Source organism: Quercus lobata, chromosome 2 (assembly GCF_001633185.2).
Source record: "Quercus lobata isolate SW786 chromosome 2, ValleyOak3.0 Primary Assembly, whole genome shotgun sequence".
In the NCBI taxonomy this organism is placed as follows: domain Eukaryota; kingdom Viridiplantae; phylum Streptophyta; class Magnoliopsida; order Fagales; family Fagaceae; genus Quercus; species Quercus lobata.
Genome location: NC_044905.1, coordinates 77262597 through 77281784, shown reverse-complemented (window position 1 = coordinate 77281784; position 19188 = coordinate 77262597). Strand labels below are relative to the sequence as shown.

The 19188-nt window shown below is 32.8% G+C and overlaps 1 protein-coding gene across 1 annotated transcript; it reads right to left on the bottom strand.

Annotated features, from left to right (window-relative positions):
- Window positions 1-4385: 4385 nt before the first annotated feature.
- LOC115957466 (WAT1-related protein At5g40230-like) lies at window positions 4386-11050 on the bottom strand. The gene is made up of 8 exons (XM_031075714.1): window positions 10854-11050; window positions 8734-8799; window positions 7086-7199; window positions 5688-5925; window positions 5250-5408; window positions 5021-5169; window positions 4722-4849; window positions 4386-4492 (listed from the first exon to the last, which is right to left on the bottom strand). Exons 1-8 carry the CDS (start codon window positions 11048-11050, stop codon window positions 4485-4487), a joined length of 1059 nt encoding a protein of 352 aa, XP_030931574.1. The 3' UTR covers window positions 4386-4484.
- Window positions 11051-19188: the final 8138 nt, after the last annotated feature.

The following is a 19188-nucleotide window of genomic DNA, read 5'->3' as shown; positions in this document are numbered from 1 at the left end:
CTTTGCAAATAGTAAGGCTAAGGAACCAAAAAAAAATTTACATTCTTTTCTTTTACAACTATTGAAACAACAAATTATATATAATTGGAATAATATTACATTCATATTAACTTACTACTTCCACTACTTTTATAAACACCCATTATAACATATCATCTCGCTAGTTATATAAAAAATTATGTAGTGAATAACTGGTGTTCATATGACTTTTTAGTTTTTAACTTTCTATAGCTCTTTAAAAAAGATTGGGATGTTGTGGTCAAGTTACATACATATTATTTTGATGACCTTTTGGTTTGTTTACAAAAGAGTACATAATATATATTTCGGTACTCAAATCTCTAACACATTAGTTTTTTTTTAATTTTTTTTACCAGAGGTAAAATTCTACTTTAATCTAATTTAAGTGTATGTGTGTGAAACTCTTTCCTGAAAACTTAAACCCCGACCCTCAAATTTCAAACATATTAATTTTCACCTTTGAATATATATATCATTAGTTACTCAAATATATATATATATATATATATCTCATTCTTGCAAATTAATCAGCACATGTATGAACTATACAATAATTCCATAATTTAAATATCTAATTAATTTCCTTTTAAAAAATGTGAGAATATACTTTTGTAAGGGACACAATATTCCCTTCTGGCTCTTGAATTTTTTAAAAACAGAGATATATTAAAAATATCATGCTTGACTAGGCAAAGTGGGTTTGATTTAGTCCGACACGTTAGCAATGGTCTTCGAAAACCAACATTCAACGAAAATAACCAACATTCAAAAAAAAACCGCAAAAGTCGTAAGCAACAGCGACAATTGACAAGGACCGAACTGTTTTGCCATACGGTCAGCCGTGTGGGTGAAGTTAGAAATTTTTTTTATGGGTTCAAGTTTACATGTGTTATATTCTCAAAAATAAAAAAATAAAAAAATTACATGGGGTAGAATTTTGTTTACAATCTAAGCTTTACGTGTTTACCTCTAACATCATTTTATTATGCACTAATTATAGTCAAGTAAAAATTATAAAAATTTATGTTATCATAAATTTTTTAGGTAAAATACTATTTTGGTCTTTAAATTTTACAAAAAGTTTGTCTTTTTGTTCTTAAACTTTAAAAAGATTTTTTTTCATCTTTAAACTTTGTAAAGAGTTTTTTTTTAATATTTTAAAGAAAAAAATAGGGATAAAAAAGACATTTTATTAAAGTTTAAATACATGAAGCAAAACATTTTCAATAATTTAGAAATGAAAGACGAAATTTGCAATAGTTTAGAGATAAATATATATATATATATATTTTTAAAATTTAGGGATTAAAATAGTATTTTATTTACCTAACTTTTTTTATTATATAATGATACGAAATAATTTTAAAATTCATAATGTATTTGAATACTGTAAGGACACGATTTTGTAACGAACCTAAACAGTATTGGGTTCGTACGTAAAAAGGCCCAGACAATATGATTTGTAGAGCATGGGTTTGAAAGGCTAGGCCTTGGTCACCAGGTGGTGGGTTTTTCGTGGAGTTCATACGTATTTCAGTTTTCTTTACCCCCGGAGTCTTTCTCCTAGAGGTGGGCTGGGAGGCTCTGGTTTTTTGGCCACTTTTCCCAGCCCCTGTTCTAGATTACTCCTTTTTCCTTTTATACTCGCCTGCGTTTACTGTCATTCGTCCACGTATAGGGTCAACCTTTCCAAGATTGATACTTGTCCCATCAGCCCATACCCAAAGTCGTTGGGGGTGGTTGTAAAAGCTGAGGAATACGGCTCTGTCAGGTGCAGAGTATTGAATGGCAGTAAGGACAGCTTTCCCTGGATATTTTAGATTTTCTTTCAAGTTTAGTTCTATCCCGTTTTTGCCCCTCTTATCGGTGGGACTTTGGGTCTGCCGAGGACTGAACTGTCCTCGGCTGTACCCCAAGGCCATCTTTGTACTTTATATTATCAAACTTGGGCCATAGCCCTCCTCGGCTTGAGCCTTTGGACTCCCTACGGGTAAATGGGCCTGGCCTATAAATTATTTGGGCCCCACAAATACTAATTTATCTTGACAACCCATGATTTATTATACAAAGTAATAAAATTCACAGGCTAAATTAACTATATGTTTTATATTGTTAGTGTGAAATTAATAAGCTCTTTGTTAATTTATGTAGCTTATCATTAGGTATCAGTTTGATCATTTCCTTATGTAAAATATTTGCGGGAACCATTATCATAAATTTTTTATTTAAATTTTTTAAGAAACTCAAGCTCACATTGGTTATCTATATATATATATATATATATATATATTTTTTTTTTTTTAAATACAAGGAATTAATGCACAAGGAAAGGGTGATCAACATGCCAATAGGTCAGCTAGTAGGTCATTGGTCGAATCATAGGATCAAATAAAAAAAATTAAGAAATATATTAAAATTTTGAGAAATCGTAAAATAAATATGTAAATCAAAAAAATAGTCATGTCAAATTACTAATTAAAATTAATTCCAAAAAATTAACCAAATTCCATAATTAACAACACTAAAAAACATTGAATAAAATATTAATGCCAAAAATTGTAGCTACCTTTTTTCTAAATAAATATATATATTTATATATTATTATTATTACATATCTTAAAATTCTAGGAACAAAATTATATCTCAAACTCCAAAAACTACATTAAATGCATGTTACATATCCCATTAGCTACTCCAATTCCAATATATTATGATCAGAGCTAAACTTGGAACTCTTTCTTCATTGAAAAATCTAATATCAAATTCATTAAAAAAATTTGGAATACGATATTGTATTGGGCCTATAAAAGTAAAATTTTGCAAAACTAACTTGGTGAAAACAACTCATCCAGATTGTTAAAAACGGGTTGGCTTTTACTAGGTTTACCTATTTAAATACATAAATGATCCAATTAAACAATATATCGGAGCGGCTTAGGTTTCTACACCACTTGTTGGTCCTATATAGTATTTGAAAGATACGGTTCGCTCTGGAAGTTGCTTTGGAGGATAAGGATTCTTATGAAAATTTCTTTGGAAGATACAGATTCTTTACTGGTGTGTTTGGATGGCAAGATTTGAGCACAAGAATTTGGATTTGAGTAATTAAAATCCAAATATCTTATTTGGATAATTTAAAATCCATAAGACATATTTTAATATTTGTGATTTTGGAATTAAGGTATTTCAAATTCAAATTTTAATCCAAATCTAAATTCAAGTATCTAAACGCAAGCTATGTGAATTGCTTTGGAAGATGGGACTCTATAAAATGAATTATTTGAAAGATCCAAAATGATTTATTACTGTATGTACTAGTTTCTTTTGGTAATAAATGTAAACAGATGCTTTATACCGACCACATAATCAATCTTTGAGAAAGAATTGTCTATAGAGTTTAGACTAGGCTTTTGGTTTCAGTGGTTAATTTGTCATGAATTTAAAAAGCATAATCTCTTAAAAAAGAAAAAAGAATTTGAAAGGCCTAGCAGCATGTTTTTATTATTATTATTATTATTATTATTATTATTTTATACAAGAAATAAATTCTACTCTAATCTAATCTAAGTATATATATATGTGTAACTCTCTCCTGAAAACTTGAATCCCGACTCTTACCCCTTACACCCAACAGCAACTTATATTTGTGGAATGACCATTGCGTCAAGGGTGTGCAATGGAAGCCTAGCCTCATGTTGGAGAGCTGCTTTCGATGAATTTAATAAATTTTATCTTAGATATAAATCACATAATAAGGAGGTGATAGTCAAAAATCACTTGTGCTAAGGGGGAAATTGGATAAAAGTAACTTTGTCTCTATGACCCCTAGCAAGAGCTTAAACCCAGAGAAAACAGGATAAAAGATTTGGTATTGACTATTATATCAATGACTATTACAAGAGGATTGAAATTTATATTCAAATTGAGTTTCTCCTTGGTTGAAGTGGACGAGAAATACACCTCTTCTTTTTTTCTTTTTTTTTGTTAATAGTTAGATAGTGAGGAAGAAGAAAATGGGGTTCAAACTATAGATATGAGACATCATAAAAAAATGTCACTACTACTATACTATCACTTAAGGTTTTGAATGAAATTTTTTTTCTTTGGCAGTAATATTTTGTTTTTGTTTTCTTTTGTTTCCTTTTCTTTTTGGGGTAACTTTTGGTCCCAAAGGAAAGAAGAATTGGAGATTCAAACTACTAACCTCTACTTAATGATGCATGGTTTCTAGCCAGTTGTGCTATCCCTTGAGATTAATGTTAGGGATATTGTCATTTAACATTATCATACAGAGTTACAAGAGCATTTAATATAACGACAATTTGCAAGCCAATAGTTCTCATTCTCAATTCTCTTCTTCTATTCTCTATACTTCTTGGAGGGTGACAACTTTGAACCAGTCAATCACTCTCCCCTGTTCTTCAGTAACTTCGTTCCCCAAACACTACACACTCATTTCTTCATCAGCAACCTAAGACATTTCATAAAATAAAATAATTAAAAAAAAAAAAGAAAAAGAAAAAAGAAATGATTAACTGCTGTTTGTAGGTACTCAGATATCAACCCACTTCTTTAGCCCTTCTGAGGTGCACTTTTACTGTAAAAGTGAAAATACCATTGAGGTATTGGACTGCAAGCAGCTCAGTGCCATTCAATCTTTAATCAGCTAGTATTCATCCGCAAATATCTACTCTACATACCTTCAAATTTGTAGCTATTCAACAAAGGGGTCTTATCATCAGATGAAGATCCCAAGCTCAATTCTTCTTTAGCTTTAGCCCAAATGACAGCATAAAATCCAATCGATAATATTATTGCTCCAATGAGGCTGCAACAATAGGAAGAAAAGAAAAAATGCCAACGAAGTGTGAAAATTAGTTGATCCTTTCTTCATGATAGAGTACTCTAATTGGTGTTTTAGTCTGGAGGAGAAGGTAATTTGTGTCTCTATATACATGCATAAAAGTGCATTTTTGATGAGAAGGAGAGATTTATATACCTCCCAAGATAGAGAGCATCACCAAGGAATATGACACCCATAGCAGCTGCAATTACTATTGACAATGGCTTAAAGATTGAAACATACACAGGCCCCTTCAAGTGCAAGGCCCATGCGATAACAATACTCATGGATGAACCAAAGAATCCCTGATCGGGGAGAATGAAAGTTAGATATTATCAATAACTTGTTCTATCATTTGGTATTGCCCACTTTTCTTGGTTCTTACCGAGTATAAAATGGTCACCAATGTTACATCAGGCCTTAGTGTCCAAGCATGTAAGCTTCTTTCTGCCATTAAACATACTGGTGCAGATATAATTGCTGTACACAAGACGTATAGGAAGACCACAACTATCTCTGCTGGATATATTTTCAAAACTTGGGTCTGTAAAAAATTCCAGAGAATTCAAATTTATCTTATCTAAAGACTGTCTCACAATGTCACAAGACAAGAAAATTATTACTCACGTTTGTTCTATATATTGAAAGCACTAATCAAGTTACAGTCATGGCTACTCATAATCATTTATATAAGCCAAGCCAAGATCTACAAAGTAAACACCCAATGTGGGACTTAGCACATGCTGCACATCACACACTCATACAATCCAATCCAATCTATTCAAATCCATGCTTTGAAGTATCACCTATCAAATAAAAGTACCTGAAGAATGCTGCAGCCCGAAAGCAGAAGGTACTCAACAGCAAGTAAAAGGCCACCTATCACCCATTTTGTTTCTGATGTGCCTCGTGGAGAATGAGGTGAAAGAGACAGTGATTGAGATGGAGATATGATTGTAGGGCCCTTGTAGAAAACTACTACCAAAGCTCCTGATATTGATACTAATGTGCCTATGATTTTAACCTGAGTGATTGAGCTTCTCAAAGCTAGATTTTCCATTCTTTTGAAGAACCAATAAAAATAGAGGAAAGAGGAAAATTTAGTGACAGTAATCAACAATAATTGTTTTCATGACACTCAATGATTAAAGCAGTAGGCGTAATCATTGTACTACAGTTAGACATACCTGTATATACAAGGAAGAGGTGGGTTTAAGAAGTTTAAATTTAATCACAGAGCTTAAATGTATAAATAGAATGCTCAATAATACATCAAGTATGGCCCTGAGCGCATGGCCGCCTGCATTATCTTTATATATTAGCCCTTCTCCACTTTGTACCATATCAAATGTATAATCAACCCCTCTATTTCTTAGCTTTAATTTTGGAGTACTGATATCCAAAGCCGTTTAATCCATGGTGATGCTGGTTATTTATGCATAAATTGCTGGTTTATGTATATGCAGGATGCAAAAGGAGTGACTGGTCACAAATTCGACATTAAACTAGTAGGATACCTTTCGAGAGAAGTTTCTGTCATCAAATTAGATTGCAGAATTCTTGGTGAGGCAAGATTTTACGCTCAAGAAGCAACAGCAACTTTCTTGAATATCTCAGGGGCTTCTGCCTAAGTGCCTGAGATGTTTTGTATATTTTTTGTAACCTGTTCTATGTTTGGGTTTTCTTTTCTTTTCTTCTGCTGTTTTCTTAAAGTAGCTAACAGACTAGTGTATTGTCTTATTTATGTAAAGTATCAAAAACAAAAACCACGCTATTGCCATGATCATATTTTATGAGATAGGGAGGATAAATGATAGGTTATAAGTGTGTGTACAACTCTATGCATCAAGGGACTCAGCCACTTGAAAAGAAACAAACTATTAGTGGAAGTACAAATTACTTTAAAATATATATATATATATATATATATTATTTAATTTTAAAAAAAAAAAAATTAAGGTCACAATTGCAACATGTTACAAATTTTAGGCACTATCATGCAGTTTTAATGTTGGTGTATAAGTGTATTCCCTTATCTCGTCCCCCTTACCCTATATATGCGTGTGTGTTTCTCAAATAAATAAAAAATTAGCACTTCATGGTAATTCTAATGGAAACATTCATGGTTTAAATCCCTCATTCTTAAAATTGAATTATAAATAAAAAATTAGGTACAATATGACTCGAGTGAAGTTGCTGATCAGAATTAAGAAAGAAAGACCTGAAAATAACAGCAAGTATGTAGGTCCAAGCCGGTGTGAGGTTACTGATGGCTGAAGCGAGAGTCGGTGAACTGAACTCAATTCCTTTATAGCCACACAACTGAACTAAAAACCTGCATGCCCTCCCAAACATAAAAAAATATGAACATAAGATCAAAATACACATTTCAGACACATATTTTGGAGTTATGTGTTACTGATTTTGGGCAGTTGAGTCATTTAAAATAAAATCTCATATTTCCATGGGTGACAATTTAGTCATTGCAACCATTTGATGGGTAGTCACATTATCTTCACATCAATCAATCAATCAATATATATATATATATATATATATCAAAGCAGAGACCTCATGCGAGAGTGCATGAGGTCCTACTAAGTGGCACTTTAATTTTGCATTTAGTCTTTTTTTACTTCTTTCATTAGGATTTTTTTTTTTTTTTTTTTTTTTTTAAGTTCACGTTAACTTATTTTACAGTTATCTCATTAATATCTCATTAATTGCCTAAGTTTACACAGCATCTTTCTCTATTCTTCATGTCTTTTAGCATACCCACTATTTTAGTATTTTAAAAAGGTCAAAAAAATAATAATAATTAATGACTAATAGTAATAACTAACCAGATAAAGCTCTAAAGAGAGATAAAGAGACACAAAAATGTTGTGGATTGTTAAATAAAACGCACAATTTCACTATATATTACCAAAATAAAATATTTGAGACTGACAAAACATTTGAAACAGAGAGAGAGAGAGAAATCTGAAGGGTCACCACCTCCATTATACTGATCTTCCATCACCATCAAGATGCCGAAACCCCTATTGGTAATTTATTTTCTTTTTTCTTCTTAAATTAGGGGTTCAAATATGATTTAGGTTTGGGTAGTTTGGTTGGATAGTTTTTGTTTTGAGTATATAAATAGAGAGAATATTTGGTAAGCAATGTAAAACCAAATTCTACCATGGTTTAATTTTAAATCATTTATAAAATACATACATAAACACTTGCCTACACCATGTCTATGTGAATGCAACACAAATTAGTTGATTTTCATAGTCTCATTACTCTTTTGCATTAATTTTTTGTTTCATGATTTTTTTTTTTTTTTTTAAAAAAAAAATATATATATATATATATATATATTGTTACCCTGAGAAGAATACAAATATGCAGTGAAGTTACTAAACTAATTTTTAATATCTCAAAATGTATATATTTCTTTAATCTAATTTAGTTTACCTTCTCTTTATAATATATGTACAACATTATCCAAAATCGTCTTACATAAAATATCACAAAATTATCCGTACATTGCACGGGCAACTTACTAGTTGTAATAATCTTACATTCCCATAAATTATGAACCAATGTATCCTACATTTCTATGAAGTTGGAAGCTGGTATGATTTCGTTACATCAAGGGAACCAAATGCATTTAAACAAATTAGTGGATTTCTGTTAGCTCAACTCGTAGTTTTCATCAAACAAAAGATTTGGGGTTTAAACCCCGTCTACACAATAAATTAATTAGTATCTTGACCTGGTGATAAAAAACAATAATTGTAGAGCAGATGTCATAAGTTGAAATTCTACTGTATTTATCTCAAATCAAATTGCCAAAGCTTTTTGGTGTAATACTTTCTTACCCCATTAGGCCAAGTAGGAAAATTCTATTGATGATAGGCCACTTGATTGTAGGAAGCCCAGTTGTTCTACATGTATAAAGAAGCTTTTTTGTTAATATTTCATCAAATATTCTATAACAAAATACATCATCAAAATTTGGAAAAAGGTTTCTCTCTAAAATAGTCTGGAGAGATATCTTTCAAGCTTCTCTTATATCTTTTTATTAAATGTAAAATTTGAAAATCTAACCTTTTGGATTACATGTTCTTATTATATTTTGTGCTTACAAAATTTTAAGAAGATCAAAGATTAATAACTATGTCGTCAATGACATGTTTAAATTTCAAGTTTTTATGGTAAAAACTTATGCATAAAATAAAATTTTTTGATCAAATAGTAAATAATATCTTATTTGAACATTCAACATACATGTTAAGAACATAAAAAAAACATGTAATCTAACAATTAAATTTTCAAAGTTCACGTTCACGTTCACTAAAAAGTTATAAGTGGAGTTTGAAGAAACCTTGTCCTCAAAATCTTGATGTAAAATCACATTATAAATGATATGAGAACATGAAAGATATTTAAAAAAAAAAAAAAACTCATATATGATTTTTTTTTTTTCTTCGTAGAGAAACTACTCATAAATGAGGTTGTAATATCAAACCATAAAGTTCCAGGTAATTTTCATTTAAACCTCATAGTTTTGGATAAGTTTTATTTAAATCTTATAATTTCAAATATTTTTATTTAATACTCATAGTTTCTATGATTTTACTTAAAAGTTATACTTTAAAGTAATTTCATTTTAAACCTTATAATTAAAAAAATTAAACCTAATCGGTCAAGTGACCTTTAATGAGGAGATGGTATCTCATGCGCCTGTTGCATAAATTACTTTTCCCTTTAATGAGATTAACGGAATTTGGTATGGAAGGTTTAAATTAGGGGTGTCCACAGGTCGGTCCGGGTTGGGTTTATGTCCAACCCGCAACCGACCTGCTTACATCGGGTGGCCGATCGAACGACCCGCCACCGACCGCCGATGACCTCGGGTCGAGTCGAATCGGTCTCCGGTGAACGACGGTCGCGTCGGTCGGCCTCAATACTGAGGTAAACCACGGAATCTTCGCCGAATTGAAGCTCAAAACCACTGCATAAGCCCAGATTTCAGAGAAAATCACAAGATCTAAGCAAAAATTGAAGCAAAAAGCACTATATCAAGCCCAGATTTGAGCAAAAGCACCACATCAAGCAAGAATCGAAGCAAAAATCAATCCCAGATCTGAGCAAAATCGAAGCAAAAGCACCACATCAAGCTGGATCTCAGTAAAAATCAAGCAAAATCTTCATCTCCCCGCCGGATCTAAGCAAGAAAACCAAGATCTTCACCGGATCTAAAGAGAAAACCAAGATCTTCACCGAATCTAACCAAAAACTACCAAACTTCTCACCGGAATATCGACGAATCTAAACGGATCTGGGTAAAACCGGCTTTCTTTCTTCACTTTCGTCGGTAGGATCGAGTATATCGGGTTTTAAGGAAGAAAACCCGCCATCCGAACCGCCTAAATCGGTTTTTGGTGGTGGAGACCCGTCTCCGACCGTCACCGACGTCAGGTCGGCCGGTTTTCGAGTCGACCCGGGCGGTTTGGGCGGGTGGGTCGGTTTCCGGGTTCTAATGGACACCCCTAGTTTAAATAAAATGTTTTATTTTTTGAAAAAAAAAAAGTTTTAAAAAATGGCAAATTACAACCTACTCATTGTGGTTTGGCCAAAATTAAAGTTGTTTACCTGTGGTTTAAAAGTTGTTATTTTGCCACTTGAGGTTCATCTGTTAAGCTTCCATAACCCACCTTTGTACTTTTACAATTAAAAACACAAAAAAATAATAATAATAAATAACAAAAACATAAAAATCAAGATGTGAAAACATATTTCTTAAAATGGTGAAATTTTGGCTTAAGAACATTCTTCCTCTTTAGAAGAACATTCTCAAGGCTATCAATCCAAACCAAACTGTAAAGGGGATAGAAAAGATTGAAAAAGAAATTTGTGGTAGAAATAAGTTTTAAGATATAATTTATCAAGATTGTTTCACTAATATTATGGTAGAAATGGAAATCGAGAGACATACCCACGAAAGATGAAGGCCAAATGGAAAGGGAGTAGAACAAGAGTACCAATGGCAGAGGAGTAGAGAATAAAGACATAGTAGCTCAGTCCTTTCAAAGTGGATGCTTTGAATAAGATATTTAAGCCAACGTTTACGCACGCTGCTGCAACCATGCCAGAAAATGGAAGAACATCCTTGTAACAATATCTCCATGCCATCTCTCTCCAATGATTTCTATTGTAACTTCCAACACCCTTTGTTTGCTTCTTATTAATGAACAGAGTAAAAAGGCATCTCTCAGTGGTTATTTTATAATAATGTCATTCTCCATGTGCAAATTATATTATAATCTTCGTACTCTCTCTCTCCTCCTAATTTTTTTTTTTTTTAATTTTTTTTTTCTATTGGTTGAAGGCATAATTGATTGGTTGGTGGACTTTAGGTATGATACCTGATTTTGGGTGGATTTGATAAGATTGAATTGTATGAATATGACTATCATATGCGGAGCTAGGGTGGCGTCCCTTAAAAACCATAAAGGTTAAGAACAACTTACTTATTGACTCCTAAGATTTTGGCAAAAAATATAGGCATGTATCAGCCCTCAAATCTTAAGTTTGTTCAAAAAAAAAAAAAAAAAACTTACTTATTGGCTGCTAAGATTTTGGCAAAATATATAAGCATGTATCAGTCCCCAAATCTTAAGTTTGTTCAGGAAAAAAAAAAAAAAAAAAGAATTTGGCCCATTTCTTCAGCCCCCGAAGCACCCCAAAAATAATAATTTTAACAAATATGAATATCGCAATAAATAAAACCCAGATATTTTCTAAACCAAGGCTCCTAATTAAAAATAAAAAATAAACTCCAAAAAATTTGCATAGTTAATATATAAAAAAACTCTAAATTTCACAGCCGTTTTCTCCCAAAATGTAAAAGTAAAAGTTGATATTAAAAAAAATAATTAAAAAAAAAATTGCCCTTACGCCACCAAACTTGCAAGTACAACTCTAACTAGTAATCCAGTTCACGCTGTTGAAGAATTGACTTGCCAATCTATCTTCACAGAGGTATCTCTCTCAGTCTCTCTGTTTCTTCAGGTTGAATCTTAAGAGTTAAGAGTTCTGCTTTTTCAATTTATGAATAAAAGTATTGTTGCAAAAAAAAAAAAAAAAAAAAAAAAAAAAAAAAAAAAACAAAACAAAAAAGAGTTCTGCCTTTTTATTCGGAAAGAGTATAGTACTGGTACTTTAGTTTGACAATTTGATGTTTGACACTTAGAGCATTGATCATATCAATTTGTTTATTTATTTATTTTTGTCTATTTTAGCGAAATGACTTACTTTTCCTATTTAACACAAATATTTTTATAAAATACTTACGTTAAATTATCTATTATATACTTTATTTTATTTAAGAAATTATTTTTTATTATTTTATTTTTTTTTTCTTCATCTATAGTATCTATAAAAAGAGTTTTCTCTTTAAATTGAACTTTTATGTGATTCAGAAAAACCCTTAAACCTTACGTTTACTAGGAACAAAACTTGAGAATAACTTGGTAAAGATATATTTTCAACTCCACATAAAATGCCTACAAAATATAACACTCTCTATTAATCCATGTCTTCAAAACAAACTTATCCAAAAATTAAAATATATTAAAAAAAAAAAAAAAACCATCTCAGTCCGCTTTGATATTTCCCTCAAGACCACGTTCAACCTTTTATTTTATTTTTACTTTATCAAGACTCACTAGTTTCTTTTATTTAATTTTTTTTTTTTTTTTTTTTTTGAATTTTCTTTTTCTTTAATTCCTAATCTCACATACACTAGACCAAAAAAAAAAAAAGCAGCCTAATTGCACGAACAAGGCTCGTGTGATGAGACTAGTATTTTTATAACTATTTCTCTTCTCTTTTCAAGTTCTCTCTCATTTTTTCCTCAAAAAATAAAATGATCTCTCTCATCTCTCAGCTCTCTTCTCTCTTCACTATCACAAAGCCAAACCTGTATGTCCATGGTTGAAGTTCACCTAACCACCACAACGGCCAAAACCTAAATAAATTAAACCTTTTCTCTCTCAAGCTCTCTAAACCCGAACTCCACCTAGCCTAAACCATTGATGATGCCGAAAAATTACCAGTGAGCCGCACAGCTTTTGCACACTCGAAACAATACCTGCACAACAAAAAGAGAAGGCCTAACAGAGAACACCGGTGTGGTGCCAGCCAAATATCTTCCGAAGGTTAAGTTAGAACTTTTCACAACTCTAGAATGTCAAAGCTGAGGGAAATTATGCGTACCTTGACTTGTAAGGGTCTTGAAGCTTTTATAGTAGTGTAGAGCTGACATCAAGGTAGTCAATACTGTACCGATCGGTATGTACCGTACCGGTATGTATACCAGTATCGAAACATCAACGTTTCGTACCAGTTTAAATACTGGGTGTACTGGCCATGTACTGGGTGTACCGGCCAATTTTGGGCAATACTAGTCGATACCGGGCGTACCGGCTTATACAAAAAAGTTTTTTTTTTTTTTTTTTTAAGTTTTGTAATTTTTGAATTTTTGTTAGGGCAGAATGGTAACTTATTTTCATTAACTTATTAATATTATTTGTTTTCTTAGTATGTAATGATAACTTTTAAGTTTTCTATTTTTTATATTGTGTTTTTTTTTTTTTTTTTTTTTTGATACTAAGTCTAAAACCATGAATAATTAGTTTTGAATTGAGGAAATGTTTTATGGTAAACTTTTATATTTATTATAATATACACACACACACACATACATACATACGTGTATATATATATATATATATTTTTTTTTAAATATAAAAAATAGCGGTAAACCCAAAACGGTATGCTGGTATCCGAAATATATCGTACCGCTGGCCAAATCGGTACAGCCTCCGGTACGATATTGACTCCCTTGGCTGACATCAGTGCCTTGTTTAAGAAGATGTTTCCCTGTAGGAGAAAAACTCTTTATTTCGCGTATCTTGTGAAATCCTTTCCTTGTAGAAGTCTTCTTGATTAGGGTTAAGTGTGGAGTGCAAGATATTTCCTTATATACCTATGCGTGTGAACCATGCATGAGACATGTTGGACCCGTTAACTTCATCCAATCAACTTATCCTTCCATGAAACATCATTTTGGTCGTCTCTAATCCATGCATTGATAACCTTCAGTTGCTCCCATCATCCCCAATATGGATCGTCAACCTTTTGGGGTCAGTCAAGAGAATATGAGCAAAGTCGTCAACTACTTTAGGGTCATCAGCTATTACAGGGTAGTCAGTTATCACTTAGGTTTTAGGAATTATACTTATCAACCACCATGGCCGAACACCATGGGTTCAGCCAATCAACCACCACAAGCTACCACCAAAATCTCTTAACTTTGGTTTCTCTCTTGGGTTTGGGAACTTGGTGATTTTGTTAGAATTTTTGGCTTAGGTTTGGTGGCTAGACGGTGGTGGCTAGTTGACCGACTTTGTGTTTAGAGGAATTTAGAGGAAAAGAGAGTGAGTGAGGGAGATGGAGATGAAGATGAAGATGGAGAAGGAGGAAAGAAGAGAGTTTGGGGAAGAGAGAGAATGAGAGAAGCTATAATGAGCAGATGAGAGAAAAAACAATAAAATATTAAATACATAGTTACAGTAAATATACAATCACTATAGCAGGTTGTAAATATACACACTTGAATCTTGGATGGAGTTTGTAGATAATCAAAGCCTGTTTCGTGATTGTTTTAGGCCAAATTGTGTAAAATTTAGAACTTTTTCTATTATGCAGTGGCCAGTGAATGCTCTTACACGTTTTGAATCTTGGATGGAGTGAAGTAGTTCATTTTTATGCTTATTTTATTAACTTATTGTTAAATTGTAGGGTAAATTTCACTAACTACCCCTGAGGTTTGGGGTAATACCGACTAGGTCCACAACTTCTCAAAACTAACCAATTTAGTCATAAGTACAACTTAATCTCTAACCAGACTTAACAGACGTTATTTCTTAACTCTCCCTTCTCTCTCTTCTCCTCTCTGACCCAAACTTCTCTTCTCTCTTCTCACTCTATCTCAGACCACTACCGTGTGACCACCACCAAACCACAACACCATAGGTCCACAACCCACATACGCCGCCGATTCATGACAAGTCCGAACTTAAATCGCTCCCGAAAGAAAAAAAGAAACCACCACAACCCACAAATCTACCCGTTGAGACAAGAAAACCACCACCTCACCACCATCGTCTCAAAGCCCACCACCACAAACCAAAACCATAAATAGGAGCCCAACCACCACAGATTTACAGTCAGTCACCCAAATCAAACCAATTAAAAAACCCACGGCCAAACCAAACCAATTTCAGCCGCCCAAACCACTAAACCCACGCACCCCGGTTCATATACACAGAAAATACCCACAAACCCAAACTCAAGGTTCACAAACCCCACCCCAGAAACACCAGAAAATTCAACAAAACCCACCTCTTGTCAAACCCAACCCATAATCAATGAGACCCACAAACAAAAAACCATCGCCACCAATTCAAAAAAAAAAAAAAAAAAAAAAAAAAACCAACACACCAGAAAATACCAAATCAAAAAGTCTGATCACCGCCGAGATTCGAACCAAGATTCACCGCCGAGATTTGAACTCCGTTGAAGCTGCTAAAGAAAGTTTGATCACCTACCTGTGCCCACATCCCTGGCAAAAAGTGACATCACCGACTGGATCGGCGAGTCAGAGGTAGCTCATGCGTGGCTCTCCTTGCTCACGAAGTGGCATACCGGGAAAAAAATCAAGAAGAAAAAGCCCATTCCACTGCCTTCTGCTATAGGTCGCCGATTATGTCTCAGTGGTTATAGTGGTGATTTGAGCGAGAAGAGAGCTTTGAGTCAGAGAGGAGAAGAGAGAAGAAACGCCTAAGATAGAGTGAGAAGAGAAGAGAAGTTTGGGTCAAAGGGGAGAAGAGAGAGAATAGAGTTAAAAACTAACATCTGTTAAGTGTGTTTAGAGATTAAGTCATACTTGGACCAAATTGGTTAGTTTTGAGAAGTTGTGGATCTGTTTGGCATTACCCCAAACCTCAGGGGTGGTTAGTGAAATTTACCCTAAATTGTATTATTTTATTAAAGTTGTAGTGCTAGTACTTTAGACTTATTATTTTATTTCTTGCCTTAAATTCGATAATAGTAATTTTTATTATTTTTTGTTTAATTAATAGTTAATAGTTAATAGTTAATAGTAGTGTTTGACCACTTAACTTAAGCCATTATTATAGAGTTGTTTATTATAATTAATTTAATTAGGAAATTTAAACATTTGAGGCCTTACAAATATTTTTAAATAAAAATTTAGTTCATAATCAATTGTAAATGATTTTAATGTGATGACAAAACTTTGCTGAGTTGAAAATAATTTGTGTAATAAAGTAATTTTTTAATCATGAAACTTGAATACTTAAGAACTTTATACAGCTTAGCTCAGTCCCCTTAAAAAATATTTCTAGCTTCACCACTGAATATGAGTTGCGTAAGTATAATTCAAATCTCATGTGGGTGTTTATTAGGTGAATTTTAAGTTTATAAATGATTACAAGAATTTGGGATTCTGATTGCAATTTGATTAGTCCTTTTGGTGTATAAAAGTAAATGTGACTAGTGCTTCTTAGGGGTATTACAAATGTTACAAGAGCAAGCCTAATATTGACTGTCACCAAAATTGTTGTTAAAGCTTTCTTTGGCCATGCTAAGGTCATATCCTACCTACTTTCCAACAAGTATGAGTAACGAGTTCCGTGTACTCATGTCATTATCTTTGTGGACAATGGCGAAACGTATTCATCAGCCCCCCTGGAGGGTTTGCTCTCTCAAAATTTAGAATAGACTCCACAGAATTTTTGAACTTATCCATTAAAAAAAAAAAAAAAAAATTATAGGCATCATGAAATTTTCCCCATCACGTCGCCTTGCTATGTGTCAATTTACCGCACCGACGGTCACCTTGCTAGGAGTCCGTGAAACCATTCCTCGCCTGCACAACTGATATCATCTCCCCCTCTCTTACTCTGTGTCTTCATCCTTTAAACTACTATGGAAACTCTTGGCCGAATAGACTATTGAATATCTAAGATAGAATCTTGGATAAAATATTATTTTAATCTCCAAACTTTATTAAAAATTCAGTTTTCATCTTTAAATTTTAAGAAGTTCATCTTTCATCATTAAATTATTGAAAATGTTTTATTTATGTTCTTAAACTTTACCAAAAGTTTGTTTTTCATCCCTAAACTATTAAAAAAGTTCTTTTTTCATTTCTATTTTTGTTTCTAAACTATTGAAAAAACTCTTTATAAAGTTTAGGAAAAAAAAAAAAAAAACCTTTTTAAAGTTTAGGGACCAAAAGCAAACTTTTTATAAAGTTTAGGGACCAAATAGTATTTTACCCTAGGAATGAAGTGTTGTATAGCTGTACAACACATTTCCCATATAGATTTATTTATTTATTTTATTTTATTTTTTTTTTTAAGAGAGAGTTTAAACCTATGATCATGGTGTCTGCTCCTAATAATATCTTTTTATCAGAGAGAGAGATTCAACTTATGGTGTCAATTTCTAATGATATATCTTTATTATCAAACTAAGATACCAATCGGTTTTTTATGTAAGTAGCCGGGAATTGAACCCCAAACTTTTATTTAACCATAAGAGACTTTATTAGTTGATAAAAGATATTTAATAATAGATATTTGTTTTGTTGATTTTATGTTATTTAATAACAATATATTATATAATTGTTTATATAAGGACACGTTTTGCAACCTAAGCCCAAGGTGTATGGAATCTTGGCCCAATGAGCCAAGTACAATAAATTTGTAGAAAATTGGTCGAAGAACTAGGCTCTAATGAATTTAACAACGGTTAGTATGAATTTAAAAGATGATCAAATAAGAGCAAAGAAAATAAAACTGAATGAATTCACTGTCCAAGGAGGTATTTTTTTTTTTCATACAAATTAATAACAGTTGGGTACAAGTATAACTTTGATTGCTACAATATTCTTTCTCTATTTTTCCCATCCCTTCCTCATGGAAGGTCCCTTACATTATATAGTTCCCTTCAAATCCAAAGCAGCACTGTTCAATGGTCTTTTCCACATAAATGCGGCTAGAAAAGTAGCTGCAGTACATTCAATACGGTGGTAACAGCTTTCCCTTAGATATTTTTGGATTCCTCTCCTTTTCGTATGCTCATGATGCATGTCCCTATTAATGGAGCTTCTTGGAAGGTCACCCTAATTGTTGGAATACATATTTAAATTGTACTTTTCGTATCCGAGGAGTTATTCTGCGCCTCGGACTAACTTCCCATTCATATCTTGCTCACTAAATCCTGAACCTGAATCATTCATTACCATTTGTTCCTCCTCGGGCTGCTCATACTCTCGGCTTAGGCCCAAGGCCCAATATATGATTTGGGCCCTTAACCCTACAGTTTATATTAGGTTACTTTTTTTTTTAACATTTTTTTTTTATACAAGATAGATTTTTACTCTAACCTAATCTAAGTGTATATATGTGTGAAACTCCCTCCTAGAGACTTGAACCTCGTCTCTTGCTCGCTACACTCTACAAGCACTTATACTTATGGAGTGACTATCGCACCAAGGGTGTACGGTGGTTTTTTTTTTAACATTAACACTTCGTTGTTCACTCTTTTTTCTATTTCTTTTTTATGGTTTTTAGACCCCTTTAAAACTCAATTGATTTAACCTAGGTAATTAGCCAAGTTGTTACTTAGTCCAATTTAACAAATCTAGGTTATCACAATCACAAAGATCATATCATGCAAAGCAGTGGAAAGATAAATAACACAAGATATGATCACCCAGGAAACCAAATCGGTAAAAACCTGGGGAGGATTTGACCTATCTATCCTCAAGGTAAACTTGAATCCACTATCTTGAAAGAATCGAAGTTCATACAATAAGACTTACAAGCCCCCACGCTCGACTTCTTATTACTACCAACCAGTAGAACTTACTAAAACGACTGCATGCAAGTTCCGAATCCACGGACTCCTTCTTTCTTGGATTCACCACCAGATACAAGCACACCCACTTGTGTTTTCTTTAAACTTCAATGGCAGCAACCGAGTTGATTATCAAGGTGTAGATAAATCTTCTCCTTGAAAACCCTAAGTTTGTGTAAAGGAAAACTCCTCTAAATCTCACAAGAGATTTACACAAACTGCAATATGAGCAACACTAAAATGTGGTTAGGGTTTGCCTTTTATACTTAGAACAAATTAGAAAACCCTAAAACGTTTTAAAACAACTAGGGTTGAGT

Excerpts from the sequence above, each read along its gene's own strand:
- LOC115957466 (XM_031075714.1), bottom strand. The coding sequence starts at position 11,050 with ATGGCATGGAGATATTGTTACAAGGATGTTCTTCCATTTTCTGGCATG. Across the intron at positions 8,800-10,853 it reads TTGGCCTTCATCTTTCGTGG|AACAACTGGGCTTCCTACAA; the intron begins GTATGTCTCTCG and ends TTATACATGTAG. Across the intron at positions 5,170-5,249 it reads TGGTGACCATTTTATACTCG|GGATTCTTTGGTTCATCCAT; the intron begins GTAAGAACCAAG and ends CTCCCCGATCAG.